This window comes from Cygnus atratus, chromosome 2 (assembly GCF_013377495.2).
Source record: "Cygnus atratus isolate AKBS03 ecotype Queensland, Australia chromosome 2, CAtr_DNAZoo_HiC_assembly, whole genome shotgun sequence".
NCBI classification, from domain to species: Eukaryota; Metazoa; Chordata; class Aves; order Anseriformes; family Anatidae; genus Cygnus; species Cygnus atratus.
The window spans coordinates 79,754,002-79,774,671 of NC_066363.1; the positions used below are offsets into that span (position 1 = coordinate 79,754,002).

General features: G+C 45.3%; 2 protein-coding genes across 5 annotated transcripts in view; one reads left to right on the forward strand and one right to left on the reverse strand.

Moving 5' to 3' along the window:
* The window catches only part of PIGN (phosphatidylinositol glycan anchor biosynthesis class N), a 111,179-nt gene extending 99,324 nt beyond the window's left edge, over positions 1–11,855 (reverse strand). For all 4 annotated transcript variants that reach the window (XM_035552757.2, XM_035552753.2, XM_035552754.2 and 1 more), the window contains exon 1: positions 11,790–11,855. The gene's annotated coding sequence lies outside the window, so the exon portion shown is untranslated. The remainder of the gene's footprint in view (positions 1–11,789) is intronic.
* Positions 11,856–12,148: 293 nt separating this feature from the next.
* The window catches only part of RELCH (RAB11 binding and LisH domain, coiled-coil and HEAT repeat containing), a 74,268-nt gene continuing 65,746 nt past the window's right edge, over positions 12,149–20,670 (forward strand). Inside the window, exon 1 of the mRNA XM_035552786.1 lies at positions 12,149–12,632. Within this exon, the coding sequence (XP_035408679.1) occupies positions 12,149–12,632 (484 nt within the window). The remainder of the gene's footprint in view (positions 12,633–20,670) is intronic.

The following is a 20,670-nucleotide window of genomic DNA, read 5'->3' on the forward strand; positions in this document are numbered from 1 at the left end:
TAACCTATCAGAGGCTTAAATACACATGGAAATGAACATTTACAGATTAAGGAAGTAAAGTATACCCTGACAAAGAAATGCCTTTGCTAGAGCCCTCTGAACTTACGTACCACAGTCTAAGACAGACATGGGTGGAAGATTGTTGAATGATGGACTGAAATGGCCACTTTCCACATAAAAACCAGTTTCCATTTTGAGTAAGATCTTGTCTGTCTAAACAATCCACAGTTATGCAGAAACAGGTCTTGGCTGACACTAATTTGTTTCTTGGCTTAATCACTACCAGCTGGGACTTACTATTAAAGGTTGATTTACCGTGGATCACTGAATCATGAAAGGCAGACCACCAGGGAAGAAAGCAAAGGTTAAAAGACAAGGGGACTTCCAGAATTTGTAAGTGACCTCCATGGAAAAAGAAGGCCTAATGCTAAGCAGTGTAATTACAAATATAAGCATTTGTAGCACAAACAGGAAAAAAGATGAACGTGTCTCACTTCAAATATAAATGGGTTCCCTGGGGTGATCTCCTCCACTGCGCTCTTGTGCAGGGACCATCAGTGTGGAAAAGTAAAGCTACAAATATACTGTGAAAATGTTTTCTCTTGCAAGATCTGGATGTGACCTTCAGTAGTCAGAAAAAGCCTCTGTGTCAGTCTCCTGGGACATCTGTTTTTTTTCTGCCTATGATGGGCTCTAATATTACACTGCTCTCTCCCCTTTTCCAAGAGGGCTGGAATCATGACTTGACCTTGTTCTCAAAGACACAATGGAAAGCCTTGGACTGCAAGTCCACAGCCTCCACACAACCAGTGCAGTAACAACTAGAATGGGGTGACAGCACCACGAAATGTGAAAATGCACAGGTCTTCAGAGCACTGAGCTGAATCATCTGCAACACAGAGATCTCTTCCCCGCCCCTTTTCTTCTCCCTCTGTGCTTTTGCATCACCGTTTGACAGGATTGTTCAAAAGCCAGTCTCAGCCTGCAGGTTCAATGTGGGAACCAGAGGTGGAACAGGATCTCAGAGGTGCCCTGACACACCTGTCAGCGTGAAGAGGAGCTGCAGATGAAAGCCTCAGTATCAAACGCCTTGGTGCCCAGCAGCTCTCCAGCACGCTTGTCTGGCTGGGAAGAGCAGAGAGCAGCTGTCCCAGTACACTCCAGGCGCTCAGACATCCCTCAAGCCAGTGAAGTCTGCCCTCACGCCCCCCAGGCACAGAGGAGTACAGGTAATGCTTCTCAGGAGCACACATCTGCTCTAGCAGGAAAAATGCTTTTCTACGTACTGTTCCTCTGCATCCTCAGAGACACAGAAATGGAATCCAGCTTTTATGAGGCACCACACGAAAGAAGAAAGAGACCCTTCCTCTTCTCCCTCCTCCTGTTGTAGAAGTCATTGCAAGCAAATTTCTCTGTCGAGTCTGGTGCTTGATGGTCCAAGGCAACCCCACAAGACATATTAAAAGGACGAAAAAACTAGGAGAAAAAGAAAAGTAGATAGACTATTAAGTTATAAGGAAAAGCAAAAGCCAAAGCCTGTCAAGAGGAGCAAAAAAGAAATGCATTAGACACATAGCCCTTTTAACTTTGGAGGACAAGGAACTGAATCTAAGTTTATTTCTAGTGCAAAAATCTCTGCCCTCGTGTGCTTGGCCACACAAAAAGTGGATAAACAAACTCTCCCTTGAAGATGTATCTTACATCTTGCTGTCAATAAAATTTAAGGACGTGTCAGCATTTTTGGGTCCTCTGATGCTTTCCCAGGCAACCCCCTAGCAAGTGACTCAGTGCACTGCCTCCCACAATCCAAAGATTTAAGCTTTGCCCAAATCCTGATTGCATTACTCTACTCAATTGCATTTAGCTACTGCCTATCACACACTAAGAGAAAAGATTACAGTTTCTAGCCTTACAGACAATAGAGTGAGAGTCAGGAGCATGTTTCAACCCATTTATCACTTGCTGTTTCTTACTGTCCATCCAAAGACGCTCCTTATAATAATACAGCTCAGGCAGCCAATTCATCTCCTCCACAGACTCAGCCCAAGTAGTAAACAGTGCATCAGGCTCTGATTTATTCTTTTTCTGTATTTTCTCTCCTTCTATCACTACCTCCTAAAACTAAATACGGAGCCAATAACGACATTGTCCAACCTCCAGTATGTCACAAACTCAACTATGTATTTAAAGTGCTTTGTTTAAACTATTTGGAGCCAACAACAGAGTTTCAGATTCTTAACAGAAAAGTACTAAAGACCCACCAAGCTGTTCACTGCCCATTAAATAGGAGTTGGCCACATGAGCAGAGCAGATAGAAAATTAGCGCTGCCCTGGGTTGCATCGTGGGCTTCAGCAGACTGCGTTCACAACCTCTCACTTTATTGGATCTCGTACGTGATCAGAGAAAAGACCACATACGTGCACAGGGAGTCTTCGTTCCGAGAGAAAAGACAAGACAGAGTCAGCAGATGCCTTTCCTAAAGTCTAGGAGATTAAAGACAAGCAGCAAGGATCACCTGGCCGCAGATAATTATTTTTTTCCAGAATGAAGTGATTTGATCACGTGAGAGGTGGTCTTTTTTTCTTTTTTAGGAAAAGAAAAAACAACACCTGCCACCAGCCAGGGAACCGAGAAGACCTCCTCTTTCTTTGTACTCACACCCATCAAAACCACCCCAGAAATCCCTCCTTAGAGGCAGGTTCCTCACCAGTGCTCGTGTAAGTGCAGGAACTACAACACCCAGCCTGGGACAGTAGCAGGGGAGCAAGACAGCTGCGATGAGCCCCCTAAGCCCCATGGAAGACAAGAAGCAGGCAGCCTGTTCCACATCAGCTCTGCCCTCCTCTCCAGCTGATCCATACCCTGCTCACAAGACTTTTTGACTTGCACCACAGCCCAGCACTTTCCCTGCAGCCAGGTCTGGCCGCTGCACAACCCGCATCCACAGCCCCCACGAAAGGATCAGCTCCCTTAAAGCTGAGCGGGAAAGCTGATATAATTACGGAAATGCTTGTTTCCCTGAAGCAATCCACATCCAAGCTGTTTTTCCCTGCAGTTATAATCTCTCAGCATTACAGATAAGGCAAAGAAACCCATATTTGCGCTGCAATATAACATAGTTCTTTGTGAGAAATGTAACTTTTCCTTTCCCTGCCTTTTTTTTTTTTCCTAAATATGCAATAAAACAAGCACAAAACACTACATGGAGTATGCCTCACTGGCAGGAGTATTTTTTAAGGATAATAAAGTGTCAAGAGAGGGAGCTGAAGTCACATTAATCAATTCTTTTAGAGGGACCATGCCTCACTAAATCCTGCCAAGTCTGTTGGTTAAGATGAAGAAAACCCATTGGAAAGGCTTTTTCAATAAGCACCAATGGCCTTGGTAAGTATCTTTTATGGAAAAAAGAAATAGACAGGAATGTCTGCCCTGTTTCTGGCTGACGAATACATTTTTCAACTAAACGGCCTTGTGTATTATGTAATTTAAACTGTCAAATTGGTGACTGTACAATTTGTCCATACATAAAACATGATCCTTCCGCTTAGGGCAGGGGAGCGAAATGGGAGTTTTGCTGTGTGACAGTATTTTTCATGGTGTGGCAATTATAGTCCATCCACGATAGCGCTAGAAGCCCTTACCCTATTCTTTTACTAGTCTAGATTTTTTTAAAGAGTTAAACTTGTCAAGTAATACAATCAAGTGATTCCTGCTGTCAAGGCACACACCTAGCGACTGCACAAATTCATACAGCAGACTTACCAGCCGGCCTCCCAGTAAGCCTACTTGCATCTTTACACAATACTTAAAACATTGGAAACTCAAAAACCTCATCGTGACTTCACACATATAATGAATGTAAGTGAGATAACGATCAAGTCCCTCTTCCTCCTTTCCCAAATTTCATTCTTTCTCTACTGAGGCATAATATGCTCCGCCAGACAATGAAACTGTAATGACAGTATTTTTACTTGCTCTTGCACTGAAGTGGCTTTTGTAATTTAAACCATCTGTTTATAATTATTTTATGTTCAACATCTTCACTGAGCATTTTATGGATTATAATAACAAATGACATCTGCTTTAAATTTTAAATGTGGTTCAGTAAAGTACATCCAAGCCTGAGGCAGAGAGCCCAAGGAATATTTAATTTTCTTTTTAACATCTCCTGATAATCAAAATTGCTTTGCCTGCCTAGGAAAGTCTCCTTTGCGAAAACACTCCAAGGAGAAACCTGACAGTGGCCTACGAGGCAGAATGACTTGAACTTCCCTGCAAATCAGTCACTCCAGTGCCAGCCTACAGAATTCAATCTGAATTACCCTGGGAGCACGGGAACAGTATCCACAAGTCTCCCAGGTACAAAAGCATACTCAGGAACAACAGTGACAAGATGACGGCGTTGAGAAGGAACAAGGGTGGTTTTCTCATGCTTTGAGGCGTGAAAGAGAACAAGAGCATCATCCTCTGCAAACACTAGTCAGCCAAGTACAGAGAAAGGGAAGGGGAGAAATGAAGCATTACTTTTGCTCACCATGCAGGCCGTTATAAAAGCACAGATCTCAGAAAAAACAAAACTCAAACCCAACTGCTGTGTCTTTTTTTTGCTGTGAATCAGCTATTTCATCAGCAACAGCGCTTTGGGAGCCTGTCTGTTTTCAGGCAGTATTCACGATTCCTTTCGGGTCTTTCTTGACTTTGGAGTCATACCGCCATACTCTATAAGCAAGATTTCTTCGAGCACCACTGTTCTACAGCTTAACATCACATTCCATGGACATTTCATTCATATATTCATCATTTCATAAACATAGACTGTTTAGTTGTTTCTCCTGCCAGAAGTGACTTGAGTTACACTGTATAACCTCTATTCTTGCAGAGAAAAGGGATGTTTTGACTTTATTTCTTCATGTCCTGTTTGGAGATCTCGTAGACAGATTTTTCACAAGTTTCGTGGATTATTTTTGGGCAAAGAATCTCCGCGGAGGAGCACCTAACAGAGCCCAGCACACCTGCTTCCAGGACTGCTATGGTCAGTAAAGAAGCAGTACTTACAAGAACACAACTGCACGGAAGACCACTTGCCACAGCAGTCTTGCTGTCTCACCGGAGACCTCCCTGACTATCCAAAGCTGAAAGCCCACGAGATATTTGTAAAGTCATTTTCAATAAACACAGGCAGTGAGACACAGGCACCGGTACAAGCAGCACAGTTCTTCCCTTTATCAGTAAAAGACGGAAGGATCGAACTCTTCAAAGTCACACAGCAAATATTAAGGTAGAGCACACAGGGAAAAGGATGGAAGACGACCTTCAGCTCTATTAAGCTTGCAGTAAGAACCAGCTTGCAATTTTTTTTCTGTATATACACAGAGAAAACATTTAGACAAAGAAAATGGTGGTCAAAGTATGCTCTACAGAAGCTAGTGTAAGACTGGAAAAAGCTGAAACAGCAGAGTTTTGTCTTCAGTCACATTTTCTGATCAGTATCAACTGCTACCAAAAAACAAGAAATATCTTCAATGGAAGAAGCCACTTATCAGCTACTTCCTGCACACAGGCTGTCGAATGTCAATTTGCCAATAGTTTCAGGCTGAAGGAAAAAAGGACTGCAAGACAACCTTCTAAGCATAGAGTAATGCTTTCAATAATAAAGAAACACGTAAGTCAAATAATCATTTCACAGGTTCCCACTCTTTCAAAAAAAGTGTTTTAGAAAGGACTCACGAGCTTGTGAGATAAAAGTACTATTTCAACCAATTCTGCTCGCCAGTAGAATTGCTTTTGATCATAAGGTATAATCAACTGGCTAGCATAATTGCTATTGTACAACTCTTAACCTACAGAACCTGCACCCACAGCACACCCCATAGAGCGATCCCTGCCTACCACCCTGCTCCCTCATCCCAAACTTGCCTGTTTGGCAGCTCCCGAAGGGAATTTCCCTTTCTGATGCCATCTGTCTCTCTCAGGGCTATGCAAGCACTAAGAAGGATCTTGGCTCTGCTTCAACTGTATGTGGGCACTGTTACAGACCAAGACCCTAGCAGGATCCATCTTAGAAACAGGCTTTCAGTATGTACAGGTTCATCATAAAGAAACTAGCACAAGGGGGGAAAAGTGCTCCAATTTCTTCAATCACCAAATGAAATGATTCAAGAAGTTGAAATAACTAGTTGCAAGGCCCAGAAAAACATTAAAAGGATGGACTGTATGACCTTCAAGGGAATGTTCAACTTCTAAACTAGTAATGCAAGCGTACATAGTATTTGATCACGGATATGTTGAGGTTTATTGAGAAGTCTTCAAGCAAAGAAGTTGTATTGCCTTCCTTTCACAAGTAGTTATCTTTCATTGACTGATTTCTCTGCTAACAAAACAACGGAGCGATGCAATACTGGTACGTAGAAGATTACAAAGAGCAGACACTATTATTACAGACATCAAATATGGTCTCATGTTAACAACACAAAGACAAGTTCTACCTACATTAGGTACCTGCTCTCAGGGAGGAAACAACCAGCTAGTTTTAAGGTGACAGAAAAAGTCTATTATTCACATCTGTGTAGCACTTATTTACCTGTATCCAACCATCTGCAGGAACTGTCTTGTAATTAAAAACATCTGCTTCCCAAAATAATTAAAACCAGCAAGGGAAATATTTCATCAGGTGTTGCTACACGAATACCTAACTGCTACTGCCGTGTCAGAAGAACAAGAGGTCCTCACAGTCACAAATACCACAAGAAAAACCAAGCTAGGACAGCTGCAGAGAGTTGTCCCGTCCTCTGCTCCCATCCACGTATTCCCATGCCAAGCCCTCCCTTGGACTGGCACAGCTGCCTGTAAAACTGCATAGTGAGACAGACTGGAGAATTAACTGAAAATAATCTGAAGAAAAAAAATATGGAAGGAAACTGAAATAACTTTGCTCTAGTACAGTTCCCCATTCTAATTAATAAAATAGACCTCTGTTGGCACCAGATGGGCAGGACTGCATCACCTCCCAGCTGTGCTAACTTAGCACATTCGAAGCACGTCCTCAGATTCTTACTTTGTTTTCCAACTTATATCACATTTATTAACACCATTGCCTTCATTGCATGACCTCCTCCACAGGCTAGCTTAAATATCTTCAATCACATTTTCCTCCAATACTCAACTGAACAACAGCAGGCAGAATAAGGAAAACATAGTACATATAGAAACCTCTTCGCAAGTTGCTGGAGTGTGCTTCTGCAGTGACGGGAATAAATAAGACCGTCTCAATTTCAAGCCTTGTTTTCACCTCCAGAAAGCTTCAATAACAGACACATTAATAAATTCAGGCAGCATAGCCTCTCACGTGAGTTTAGTACTTTTAAACCTCTGAATGACTTTACAAAGACCATTTTCATACTTGATTTCCACTGTTTCCTTTCCCACCTAAACTGTCCTTCAACATGGTAAGGCATGCCTTCTTTAACAGCCATCTGTTAACCTCCACAACTTTCTTTCTGTACAGCCTACATTTGCAGACAATACACCCATCTTCCACAGGTTTCCAAACTTGAGTGAATGAAGACCAACAACTCAATTCTCTGATTTGTGGGTGTATAAAAGGTCGTATCTCTTATCCCCCAGTTGTGGCTTCAGTGGCATTTCTCTCTATTCGTTTTTGCAAAAACATGAAATATATGACATGAAATTTGAACAAAGTTTGATTCCGAAATTTCTAAAATTTTTCTCAGGCTGTAAATGTTTTATTCACCATGCGTCTCACAGCAGGCTCTTCAAACATCCATTGTTCACAGAAATGCTTCAAAACAACAAATCTAGAGAGAAAAAAGTGATTGAATTTTCTCCTCCCAAAGGAAGAAATTATTTCTAACCTCATAGAAAAATTAAGGTTGGAAAAGACCTCCAGGATCACCTGGTGCAACCATCACCCTACCAGCAGTGTCACCCACTAAACCATGTCCCTAAGCACCACGTCCAACCTTTCCTTGAACACCCCCAGGGTCGGTGACTCCACCACCTCTCTGGGCAACCCGTCCCAACGCCTGACTGCTCTTTCTGAGAAGAAATATCTCCTGATTTCTAACCTAAACCTCCCCTGGTGCAACTTGAGGCCATCTCTTCTAGTCCTATCGCTAGTTATCTGCGAGAAGAGGCCGACCCCCAGCTCCCCACACCTTCCTTTCAGGTAGCTGTAGAGAGCAATAATGTGTCCCCTGAGCCTCCTCTTCTCCAGACTAAACAACCCCAGCTCCCTCAGCCGCTCCTCACAGGACTTGTGTTCCAGGCCCTTCACCAGCTTCGTAGCCCTTCTCTGGACACGCTCCAGGGCCTCGATGTCCTTCCTGTAGTGAGGGGCCCAAAGCTGAACACAGCACTCGAGGTGCGGCCTCACCAGAGGAGAGTACACGGGGACGATCACCTCCCTGGCCCTGCTGGCTGCACTATTCCTGACACAAGCCAGGATGCCGTCGGCCTTCTTGGCCACCTGGGCCCACTGCTGGCTCATGCTCAGGCGAGCATCAACCAACACCCCCAGATCCTTTTCCTCTGCACAGCTTTCCAGCCACTCTGCCCCAGGCCTGTAGCGCTGCATGGGGTTCTTGTGGCCAAAGCGCAGGACCCGGCACTCTGCCGTGTTGAACCTCACCCCGCTGGCCTCTGCCCATCGACCCATCCTGTCCAGGTCCCTCTGCAGGGCCTCCCTATGCTCCGGCAGATCGACACTTCCCCCCAGCTTGGTGTCGTCTGCAAACTTACATGCTCTCCTCTTGCTTTGTGGGACATTATCGCATTTTTGTAAAGGCTGAAAATATTTCCAAGAGTCCCTTCTCACTTCTGTCTTATTTTTATTTCAGATCCCAACTTCAGATACATTATAAAGTCAGTTTCTATGGGTAAAGCTATACTTAACATACAAAAAATATTTATAAAATAGCTTATATTACATCAGGATTCAACAACCCTACGAAAATCAACACAGGAAGAGCAAAGACTGATGTGTTTCTACTCATTTTCTGCTTCAAGAAGTGCACGTTTAAAAATTCATGAAAAAATATGCATAGGCTGAAAAAATGGGTTTTGTTTTATACACTCCCCCCCAAAAAACAAACCAAAACAAAAACAAACAAACAAACAAAAAAACATAGGAAAACCCTCTGAAGGCTGTTTGTTTTTTTCCTCCATACAAGCCATCCATATTTTGGATACCCAGCTTGACAGACCTATTTTTGGAACCTCATTTTCTGAGACATATTAAGGTAAGCTATTCTTCAGACAAACAACTTGCACCCTTTAAAGGCAAAAGAAAATTTTAATTCCAGTAAGAAACAATGCACACCTTTTGGAGGCAGAAAAATAAATGAATTTGTAGATGTCTCCATCAAGTAAACTTATTTAATGCCTTGTTTCCAAAGCTTCAGCATCTTTTTCTGCCTCACACATCCTCCATGGTGATGGATGTTTCTTATGAGGCTTTCTTCTCAAGTCTCTTAAATTAAACTCTTAGAGTACCTATTTGTATACTGCAATAAACTATTTTTAAGCATATTGTTATTGCACAAGGCAGTTTAAACACACTTTTCTTCCTACGTTCTTCAGCTCTGGAATATGTACTTCAGCTGTGTTAACCTTATCCTAGGTGCCAGTAAATTATTTTGGAGCAACTGAGGGACATCAGTGTAAATATTTCAATTAGTTTAATAAGCCAAAACAAACCTCTTAGGAAGTACTGAAACAGAGGAATATTTTTGCATTATTTTAGGTGAGAAGAGAAAAATTTAGTCCTTATTGTAAAACTACACAGAAGCCAGAAGCACCGCATACCTTAAAAGAAAGGGAGACTTGCTTAACCATCTTTAAACTTCAAATCACTTGTAAACATCGCAGATCACCACTAGAGGCTGCTACAGGACATCAGTAAGGGAAAAAAGGGAAAAAGACCATGAGCAGGTGAACTTTTAGTAAGCTCACGCTGAGCATCCTTTAACTCTCCAGGAAGGAAAGTGACAAGATTTCCTTAACGAAATCTACCACACTGATTCCACCAAAGTACCAAGAGAAAACGCTTTTCTTATTTTTATTGTAATCTAAGTCAAAATCCCATGCATTTGCAATATACTGCCGCTTCATTTGATGCTACAACCCATTCGCACTCCCCTACTTTTTTCCTATGATATAGACAATATGAAATCAGTATATTATTGGAAAGAAAAAAGTTTATTAAAGGACAGATTGATTGCATTTTAAGAAAAATGTATGTAAACTAAATACAGGAGTACCACTCTTTTATAGCATACTAATATAACATGAATTAACCAGTTTGCAGTTATGGTACTAAGTACTCCTATATCTAGTAAGGCCCAGTAAAATAAGGTTATATGTAGTCTCGATACAGTTTCAATTAATTTGCGGAATGGTCACTTCCAAACACTCAGAAACGCGTCTTTGTGCCTCCCTGAAATCTGGCCACTCTTCCATTAGATTTCAACCCCAGTTTTGCTATCAGTAAAGCAACCAACAGAACTCCCAGTGAATCAGCTTGACACTAGCAGAACTCCTATGAGCGTAGCAGGAATTGAAAGAGGAGGTTTTCAAAGAAATAGAAGAGAAAGTAACGCTGACCCTGTTCAGTATTATTTCCAGTGAGCTGAACTTCCTTCAGTATGAACACATATTGAAGGCAGAGCGTAACAAAAGATGGCCTTGTCAGATGCACAACCCAGGTAACACCTTCACATCATCATTTTAATGAGAATGGTATACTTCCAGATAAAAAGCTTTTTACTACTCTGACTAATTCTCAGTCTTGAGGGACACGAGACAGGCATAAAGTAGAATCAAGACCCCAAAGTTCAGAAAGGCAAATTTTTCATTACTTAGGATACCGGTGCACAGGATCCCTTGGGAAAATGACCCCAGAGATAAAGGAATGAATGGGAGCTCAGAAATATTGAAAGACATTTTTCATAGGGCACAAGAGCTCTCAGTCCCAACACGCAAGAAGTCGGGCAGGGGTGGCAGGAGACCAACTTGGCTGAGTCGGGACATCTTGGCCAAACTGAAACACAAAACCAAAATCCACCGGCAGTGGAGGCGGGACACAAATCCAGGGAAGATAACGGGGATAAGGTCTGGGAGGGGATCACGAAAGCAAAGGCACTGCTGGAACTGAACTTGGCTAAGGGTTTCTTCACTGAATTATTGAGATTTTTCTCACAAGGTACATAGGACGATCAAAAGATTAAAAAAACTGTATCCCATCCTCTGTCCCCCAGACCACCGGGTGGGTAAGGCATTGGCTGGGCGGTTGCATTCAGACAGCTGCGGTCAACGGCTCTATGTCCAAGAGGAAGGCGGTGACAAGTGGTGTCCCTGACGGGTCTGTACCAGAACACGTGCACAACAAGCCCCAGCACAGGACGGACAGGGAGCTGTTGGAGGGAGCCCAGAGGAGGGCCGTGGGGATGCTCAGAGGGCTGCCGCACCTCTCCTGTGGGGACAGGCTGAGGGAGTTGGGGTTGTTCAGCCTGCAGAAGGCTCTGGGAGACCTTACGGCAGCCTTCCAGTACCTAGCGGGGGCCCAGGAGAGCTGGGGAGGGACTCCATGAGCCGTGAGGACGCAGCCCCTCACTCTGACGGCGGCGAGAGCCCAGCCCAGCCCAGCCCTGACCCCTGACCCCCGTCCCCCGTCCCCCGTCCCCCGACCCCCGACCCCCGACCTTCTCCTCTCCCCTCCCCTCCCCAAGGCCCCGCTCCCCGCAGCGCGCACTGCGCAGGCGCCACAACTCACTCGCCTCCCGCCGCGCGCCCGGCCACGATCCCCTTCCGCGTCCGCGGCCCCCGCTTCCAAGAAGCCCCGCCCACCCCCGGCAAACCACGCCCCCACCCCAGCCCCGCCCACGCCCCCACAGGCAGCGGGGACGGCGCCGTTGGCCGGGCAGCGCTCGCGAGAGCGGCGAGCCGGAAGAGGCCGCGGGGCGGGCTGCGGAGCGCAGTGGGCGGCGGGCGGGCGGACGCGTGGGAGGGCCTCGCCTCACGTCGCCGGCGGCAGCGCCCGCAGCAGCCGGGGCGGGCCCGTCCCCGTCCCTGTCCCTGTCCCCGCCGAGGCGGCTCCGCGCGGGCCCCGCCGCGGTCTCGTCGCGCCGCAAGATGGCGGCGGCGGCGGGCGGGGGCGGCGGCAGCAGCGTGAACCCCTTCCTCAGCGACTCGGAGGAGGACGAGCCCGGCGGCGGGCGGCCCGGCGGCGGCGGCAGCAGCAGCAGCACGGAGCCGGGCGGGCCGGCCGAGCCGCGGCGGGAGGAGCCGGGCAGCCCCGAGGAGCCGGCGGGCCCGCGGGCGGCGGGGGCGCCGGGCGATGGCGGCGGGGCCGGGGCCGGGGCGGCGGGGGAGCCGCCGCGGGTGTCGATGGACGCGATGGCGGCGCAGCTGCTGCGGGACCAGTTCCTGCTGACGGCGCTGGAGCTGCACACGGAGCTGCTGGAGAGCGGCCGCGAGCTGCCCCGCCTGCGGGATTTCTTCTCCAACCCCGGCAACTTCGAGAGGCAGAGCGGCACGCCGCCCGGCGCCGGGGGAGGCCTGGCCGGCAGCGTGCTGGGGGCGGCCGGCGGCAGGGAGCCCGGCCCCGGGCAGCTCAGTAAGTGCCGGGGGGACGGGGCGGGCGGCCGGGCTGCCGCCGTCCTGCTCGCGGGTCCTGGGGAGCCTCGGCCTGACGGTGGAGGCCGGGCACGGGGCAGGAGCTGAGGTGGCGCCTCGTGTGCCCTCCCGAGTACCTCCCCTCAAGAAGGAACGCGTGTGCTGCATGGTTGAAGGGCTGCAAAACCCCCGACCCCTCCCTTTAAAGTCTCACGGAATGGATGGGGTTGGAAGGGATCTCCGGAGACCACCTGGTCCGGCCGCCTGCTCAGGCAGGGTCACCCAGAGCACGTTGCACAGGACCACGCAGCGGCTGTCAAAAACAGGCTGTCAGGAGCCAGCGCGGTATTCCTGTCAGCGCGGTGCTTAGGCGCCCAAGGGTGGGCCTCAGTTCCACGGGTACTGCCTGGTCGCACACGACTAACGCAGTGTTTCCGATAACCAGTGCTGCCAGGCTTTCCAGGCGCTTGCAGTCTTGGGCTGTCTGTTTCGGGGATCACCTCTTGGGGTGGGGGGAAATATACTGGACTAACGTACCTACTGGAAGTGGCGAGGGTGTTTTGAAAGGTGTGGCATAGCTGGCCTTAAAAGCTTTTAGGTTTTAGTAGTAGAGCAGATGGCTTAGAATAGAATTACTTGTGTGATTTAACGATGCTGCTGTTGAGAACAGTAGAGTTCTAAAAACCTGGTAGCTAATGGAAGTGGCGTTGAGAGAGAGAAGTTGCCCAGCCACCTGACTTTTGAGGTCTTAATGAACTCCTGACCAGCGCTGAAATGAACGCTGTTCTTTTCAGCAGACTGTTGAAAGGGGTATCTATACGTATATTCCAAGATACCTAGTGGCGTTCTGCACGTAGTCCTATACTTCCGTTTACTTTACAATAAAGTTTCTAATGTTGCAAAGACCTGCAGTCAGACTTAAAAATTGGAAAGAACTGGTGGTATCTGGATGACTTGGATTGTAGGAGGCATATAGGCTTTCAGCTTTTATCGTTTTTTTCAATGTATTTTAAAAGCTGGATGGAATTTTTCTTCAATGCCTGCCGTGTTGTTTATACGCTGCTTGTCTTGTTTACGAATGCTTAGAATTTCATACTTAGCTTTCTCCTACCGAGAGCTTAAGTGTGGTTGCTTTCATGATAAGATTGGTGAACGCTGGAAGAAGCTCATGCTTCAAGGCCATGGGCCAACAAAAACTTCTGTTTCCTTAAAAGCAGCTTTCTTGGGGCTTCCAGGCAATTCATCCAATTGACTAAACGTTCTCCTTTCTATGCGAACATGATATGCTGTTTCCAGTTGTTGATGATGTACATACTCCAGTAGGATTAGGAGAACAGCAGCCTGTGTAACTGGTGTTACACGCCCCAGAAATTGGGGCATTCTACAGCAATGTACATTTATGTGAGAACATCTCTATGATCATTGTGCTGACCTGCTGAATGCATGGCAGCAGGATGCAACTATTAAACAAGGGGGGAAGGAGGTGAGGAGAGGAGGGGGGCTAAAACGTGTTTTTGGAGCAGTGTAACAATACTGGGGCATGGTAAAAATAGATATGCTAGACCTTAGGTTAAAAGTTACATAGAAGCGTCTTGAAATCCAGTGTCTATAACAGAAGTTGTGTGCTTTTCTTGTCTCAAAAGCATTTCAAAAGACAATTAACATTGACTGACATTGATAGGTGTCAGATCCAGAACAATGAGAAAAATGTATTTTTGCATAGCTCAAGTAGATTTTCAAACTTCTTTTGTCATCAGATTTCTTGAGATGTGGAGATCTAGTGCAGAGCTAGTGATTTGTGTCGGTGCTGTTCAGCCTGAGCCTGGTTAATGTTAACGAGAACTGATAAGGACTCATATCTCTGAATTTAAGCCAATATCCAAATGTTAAAATTGATTGCAGAAGATTGATGGGCTGAAAACTGTAAGGTCCTTGCAAGAATTCTTTTCATTTTCTTCTTCAGCAGCGGGTATTGTATTTGATCAGATAAATAAACCACAGGTCTGATCCAGCAGTGAGCGAGTGTTTTCCTAAGTTAGCGGTGAAGTTAAGCTGTTGAGAGGTGGTCTGTTATTCCTGCAATCGTGCAGACTTGCAAAGAATTCGTATGTGGGTATTCAAGTGAGAACTTTAATATGCCAAAATGAGTTTGAGCATAAAACTGCAGTTTTCTTCGTAGAAACTATTGATGTGGAAGGTAGTAGAATTTGGTATGATTGACATTTCAAGGTCACTTGAATTTTGTGCTTCAGTGGGGAAAAAAAACAAAACACGTGTTCAGCATAAAGAAAAAGTTGTGTTGATGCCTAAAGTCAGAGTTCATTCTCAGCACAGGCCCTGCACCTGCTATCCCCTACTCCCAGGTTAGATGACTCTGGTTGTGTGCTGAGGTTTTCCGTAGTCTGAGTGGATGTGGAAAAGGTGACTGGCACTGAATGTGAAGCATGTCTGGAATGCTGCCTGAGGATTTCCACTGAGCAATGGGCAGCTTTGCACTGTATATGCATTCATATGCAGAATGGGAGAATTTCACTGCAAGTGTTCATCGGCAGGTTTTGGTGTTTTAGGCAAGCTAAAATACGGTTATATGGTTAGCACCATATATATATAACCATATATATAAAATATATGCAGTCTTGGGCTTTTTTCCCTTACTTTTCTCTTTATGGACTACTACAAAGAGGTTTTAATGAAGTATCCTAGCAGCTAAAGAACTAGCATCATGTGGCCAACTAGTGACTTAGAGGCTGTTTTGTCTCTGAACTGTGCTTCAGAGCGCTTGGTTACAAAGCAGTTGATAGTCAGATGACTAGGTTCTCCTGTATTTTTGGAAAAAAACACCCCTCCATTTTGCAGCAGCAATATGTCACAGCTGCAAACAGAGATAAAGCTGTACTGTAATGAAAAACAGGGAGAGGTGTATGGTGTCTAACACTTTCGTTTCTGGAATTTAAAAAAACTGACATTGTGAAGGAGTCAGCGCTGCTCCGGTAGTCGCAAAGCGCTTGTGTGCAGTCATCCTTCATATCCTGCATCGCTGCTTAGGTCTTCCCAAATTTGCATGTTTGCTTCTTCCATTGGATTCAATAGCAGTGGTGACCAACCTGCTAGACCATTTTGCTACCACTCTTCTAATGCCAGTCATATGAGTGGTGTAGTTTGGAAGTCCCTGCTTCACGCGGTATTCCAGATCTCTGAGGAGGCTTTGGTTAGCACCTACGTTTTAAAAGTACAATTACGGTCCCTTCCCCATCACCGTTGTATCATATAAATTGAGACACTTAAAGATTGGAAATAATCCAGCGGCTCAAATGTCTCATCGTTGTTGCCCGGCCTCAAACGTTGTGCCAATAAGTCCTTTAAGTTGACAGCCATAATTCAGGCTTGAGAGTAGCAGGTGATGAAAACTTGTATTTCTTATGTGTTTGGTATGGTGCCCTGTGAGTATTACGCTTGGTGAATGCTGTTTCCTGAAGGGATGCAGCTTACGCTGTTAGAGTTAGCTTTAGTCTCAAAATCTGCCTTTTATTTTCTTCTTTATAAAGGAGAAATATTTTAAAAATTTGAAAAGGCTTTAAAGAAAATCATAAAGGGGTTAAACTTGTCTGCTGCCCCATTTTTCAGGGGATGATTTTTTTTTCTGGATATTTCAAAAGTAAAATTTTTTGTAATTTGCCAGGGGGTTGATCCAGTTATATTAAGTTAACCTGTGGGCACAAATATAGGGAGAGTTGATCCTGCTACTGTGCAGTAAACTGCAGGGTTTTCTTGCAGTTTGGGATTTATGTGTGTGTTTCAGATACAATGAAGTATCTCTGTTTTTGCTTATAGCCTTTGGAATTCAGCTAGGTCCTACTGGAAGAAGGGCGCAGGAAGAGCACATTGATGATGCTATCACAAGAAGGGAGAGGCTTCATCACAGCTCTGAACCCTGAGCTACAGGCACAGTGATGCTGTGACTGTACGCGTCCCTGTCGTGTTCTGCGTTTCATCAGATTTTTGCTTTAAATGAATGTATTTCAGAAGAGGACTATGTCAAAAGAGCTCCCACAGCTTTAATGGCAATCTAAATAGGATTGGAAACTGAGAAGAAGATGTAATATCTGTTGTTCTGATGACTAGGGTTCTGCCTTGTATTGTTTTGCTTTGGTTATCAGCTTAAAACTTTCATTGGTTTCTTTATGAATGGTGATCTGACGGCTTGTGGGTGAGACAGTGGGTTTAATACCTGTTTTAGGAAAGGTCCTCCTCTTGTGAAGGAAAGGATTGAAGGGTGCAGGTGAAGAGGGAGTCAGAACTGCTGTTACGGACAGGTGGGAGACGCTGAATGTTGTCTCTTCAAAAGGACAGAAAATACCTGTATGTAATGCTGAAGGAAAGAGGAGCTGAATTTTTGATAGCTACAGCCACCGAGTGAATCTTCGGTTGATATCTGTATTGGAGCGCTCTGGGGTGTCTTGGTGGATCTGAAGATGGGTTCGTGCCCGTAATGGTGCAGCGACACAAAGAAATGATGCGACCAGGCAGCACGAGGTACGCACGGCAGAGATGGGCGAAGCAGGGCAGGCTGACATCCCCCGGGAGGAGGCAGGCACAGCTCAGGTTGTCACTGGGTAACAAGGGTTCCTATGGCCACACCAGGCGTTACCTTGCAGTAACTTATTTGTGCGCCCTTCCACTCTTAGGGTGCTTGCGGGTACCCTCTGGGGAATCTAGCTGCACGGGCCCTGGCTTTCTCTTCTGTTCCTGTGCCAGAGCTGCTGCTGGTTTTCCGTGCTGGGGAAAGCAGAAGTGAACCCGTGTATAGGCACTGTAGCTAGTGCAGTCACGGGAGAGTTGAGCCGTGCCTTGTTTGAAAGTTTCGTCAAAATGGGCAGACTGGGTGCTGGAGCAGCACACGTTCCCTTCGACCAGTTCTGCTGGTGGGGAAGGGAGAGGTGGTTGTGTGGAGAGGAGGGGGAGAGCAAGGGCATCAGCGAGAGCATTGCGTTTGAGAGCCAGCGGTCGGCAGCTTCTCAAGCTTCCCCGTGTGTAATTTCAATTCTCTGCAAAGTATATGGAGTTTCCTGCAGCTTTTCTTCCTCTGAGAATTGTCGTTTTCGTGACAGAAGATGCAACTTGTAAATTCTGTTCTGCCGAGAGCACGCTTGCTGGAAATTTACACAAGATTCATTGCCTGATATTAAAAGAACTGTCTAGCATTTGCAGGCAAGCCATGATGAATTAGGTAGTGATATCCAAGTGTGTTGGAAGCTGACTTGCGTGCAAAGTCCATCCTGGTAAATTTAAAATTTCTAACAATTGTATTCTGTAAACTCAGAATTAATGAAAATATGGAAAACGGAAGTTTCAGGGGGTTCTCATACTTTCAAACCAAATTAACATTTCTAACAAATTCTGAGTTAAATCGTTCTTATATTTGGAACTGTTTAAAATACAGCATCAGAAGTATCTTTCCTATCAGCACATGGAGATATATCCTAAAACCTGATTTTGTTGCGTGTTCGGCATTGCAGCTATTCACATTAAATGTATGACTTGTCATTGATTTTCTAGGATATTATGAAGATGTAGGCTTGATAAAACTGCATTTGATACCTCTTGGGCAAAGGCTGAAAATTGTAGGTAAGCCGGTAGGCTTTGGATTTTTAGTTACAATACAAATGACTAAGACATGGTATAAAGTGTATGTTGAGTTTGTTGGACAAGAAGGTTTTTTTAGAGGTGTTGTTTTTGATGTTGATTTTAAATAGACCAAGCTGAAAAAGCCTTTGGGAAATACTGAGCTCTTCCCCTCTGTGCACCATAGGGGACAGGCAATTTACTTCCTCCCTTCCTGCAGTACAGCTCTGCACGGTGGTGATGTAACTTTGCTTTTGAATTGAAGGAAATACTATTACATAAAAACTCACAGGAAAAAAAAAATCTTATTTATACAACAAGTACTTTTTCATGTTGGTTTGATGTTGGTGGGGCAGGGTAAAAATGAGCAAATACTCGTTTGACAGGCGACTTTCAAATACCTCCAAGAAGGGAGGGAGGCTCCACAACCTTGCTGCGCAACCTCTGACACTGCTCAGTTAAAAAAAAAAAGTGTTTCCTGATGTTCAGATGGCACCTCCTGTGTTCCAGTTTGTGCACTTTGCCTCTTGTCCTGTCCCCGGACACCACTGAGTAACGTCCTTGTCTTTGCACCCTCCCTCCAGGTGTTGGTACACATGGATGAGATCCCACCTTAAGCCTCTTCTTCTCCAGGCTGAACAGTCCCAGCTCTCTTGGCCTTTCCTTGTGGGAGAGATGCTTCAGTCTCTAGTTTCTCAGTTTTAGTTTTTTATAAAGAAATGAAAAAATATTAAAATCAGTTTAGACATGTTAAAACTTAATTGGAAAATTTACTACTATCCTGAGATAAGTGTAAAAATCAGGGAAAGGAGAATATGCTGGAGGTGAAATAATGTGAAAACTGAGTGAAGACGGTGCTTGAGAATTAAGGTGGGTGTCATCTGTGCATGTTAAGTAGTTCCTCATCAAAGTCAGCCACTTAAGGACTGGATTGATGCAAGATAATTTTGCCTGGCATCAGAGAATATCACTAAAAGCTGGGTTACTGCAGAGAAAGGAAAAATCCTTGTATTGCAAGCTGATTTGTATGCGTTGGGAAAGGCAGAGCTGCAACACAGAGCATATGGAGCTAACTTGATTCTGTTGATGCTTTCCTAATTTCTGCTGAAGCTGGGATCGGGCTGGAAGTCATGCCCCAGCACCGTGCTTCTCCCTTAGCTCTTCTCTTTTGGGAAGCTCTGGCAGCTGGAGCCTTGGTGCTTTCCCCAAGGTAAATTGCCCCTGGGGTCTTTTTGTTCGCTGCAGCAACACTCAGTGGCTTTTAGCAGGGCCAACTGAGTTTTTTTCGGGCTCAAGTAACGTGGGTGTCTGCGCTGTAAGCAGACGTACCAGGGCGGTATGTTTGCTGCTGGGAGGCTCTCTGCGAGGTCAGCCTGTGCGCGCCTGGATCTGTATCTTAACCCCAGTCAGTGGCTTGTGAGCGTGCTATTTCTCTGCTAGGCTGCGGGATCGCTCTTGTGCTTGTATGGCGTCCTGCACGGGAGCTTCTGCTCATGCCTTTCCATAAGAGAAAGCATTATCTTTTTATTGTAATCTATATAGCAAAGCATTTGTTATACATAACTGGTGATTTATTTTTTTCTGCTGTTCATGGTCAGCAAGCATAGATTAGCTTTCTCCAAGTAGTTTTAAGGCTTTAACCCTCATATGCTTCCCAGAAGTTTTCTTGAAGTAGTAGAAGCATGAAGTAGGTGAATGTGTTGATCATCTGTTTTCACACTGGTTTGGATTTCCCGTCGTGGGCTAGCATGATCTGATCACCTTGAACACCTGTTAAAATTCTAGGTGACTTGTAAGTGGATTGCTCTGGTGGCTCAAAGTTAATTTTATTCTAGGAGCTGTACTTAATTTAGTTTCCCTTTAATTTGGTGGTGCTCTGAGAACTTCTTTCGAGCACGTAGCAATTTGGAAAATTCATCAAAGAACGAACATCTGGGCGAGGGTGAAAGAGACGCTCATCGACTGGGTGTGTACGATTCAGTGCCTGATGCAATAGATGGCCTTAAAGGCCCCTAGTTCCATATCAGAGTTAGCATAGCAATGTGGAGCGTGTCGATCTGCTCACTATGTTCACTATGAAATTTCAAATTGATTTAAAAACTTGACCACTAAGTCTGTTCTTTCCTGATAGGTTTTATGGTAGATCGTGTATCTGCTGCTGTGGATCTAGTTTGCGCTGCTGGCTGATGCAGCAGTGGGAAGCTGGGAAGAAGCTGAACCATATCAGAACTTCTAAATGCAGCAGCCAGTTAAGACTTCGCAAAGTGATATTGCTCCACTGTCGTCTTGTCAAGTCCAGCAAGGTTTACAGTAAAGAAAGTCGCTGTATCGTTCATGGGGAATTAAATTGTTCGTTTATTCATATGTATTGCACAAGATACTACGCAAAATACCTATTTCAGTTGCTACATAATGTG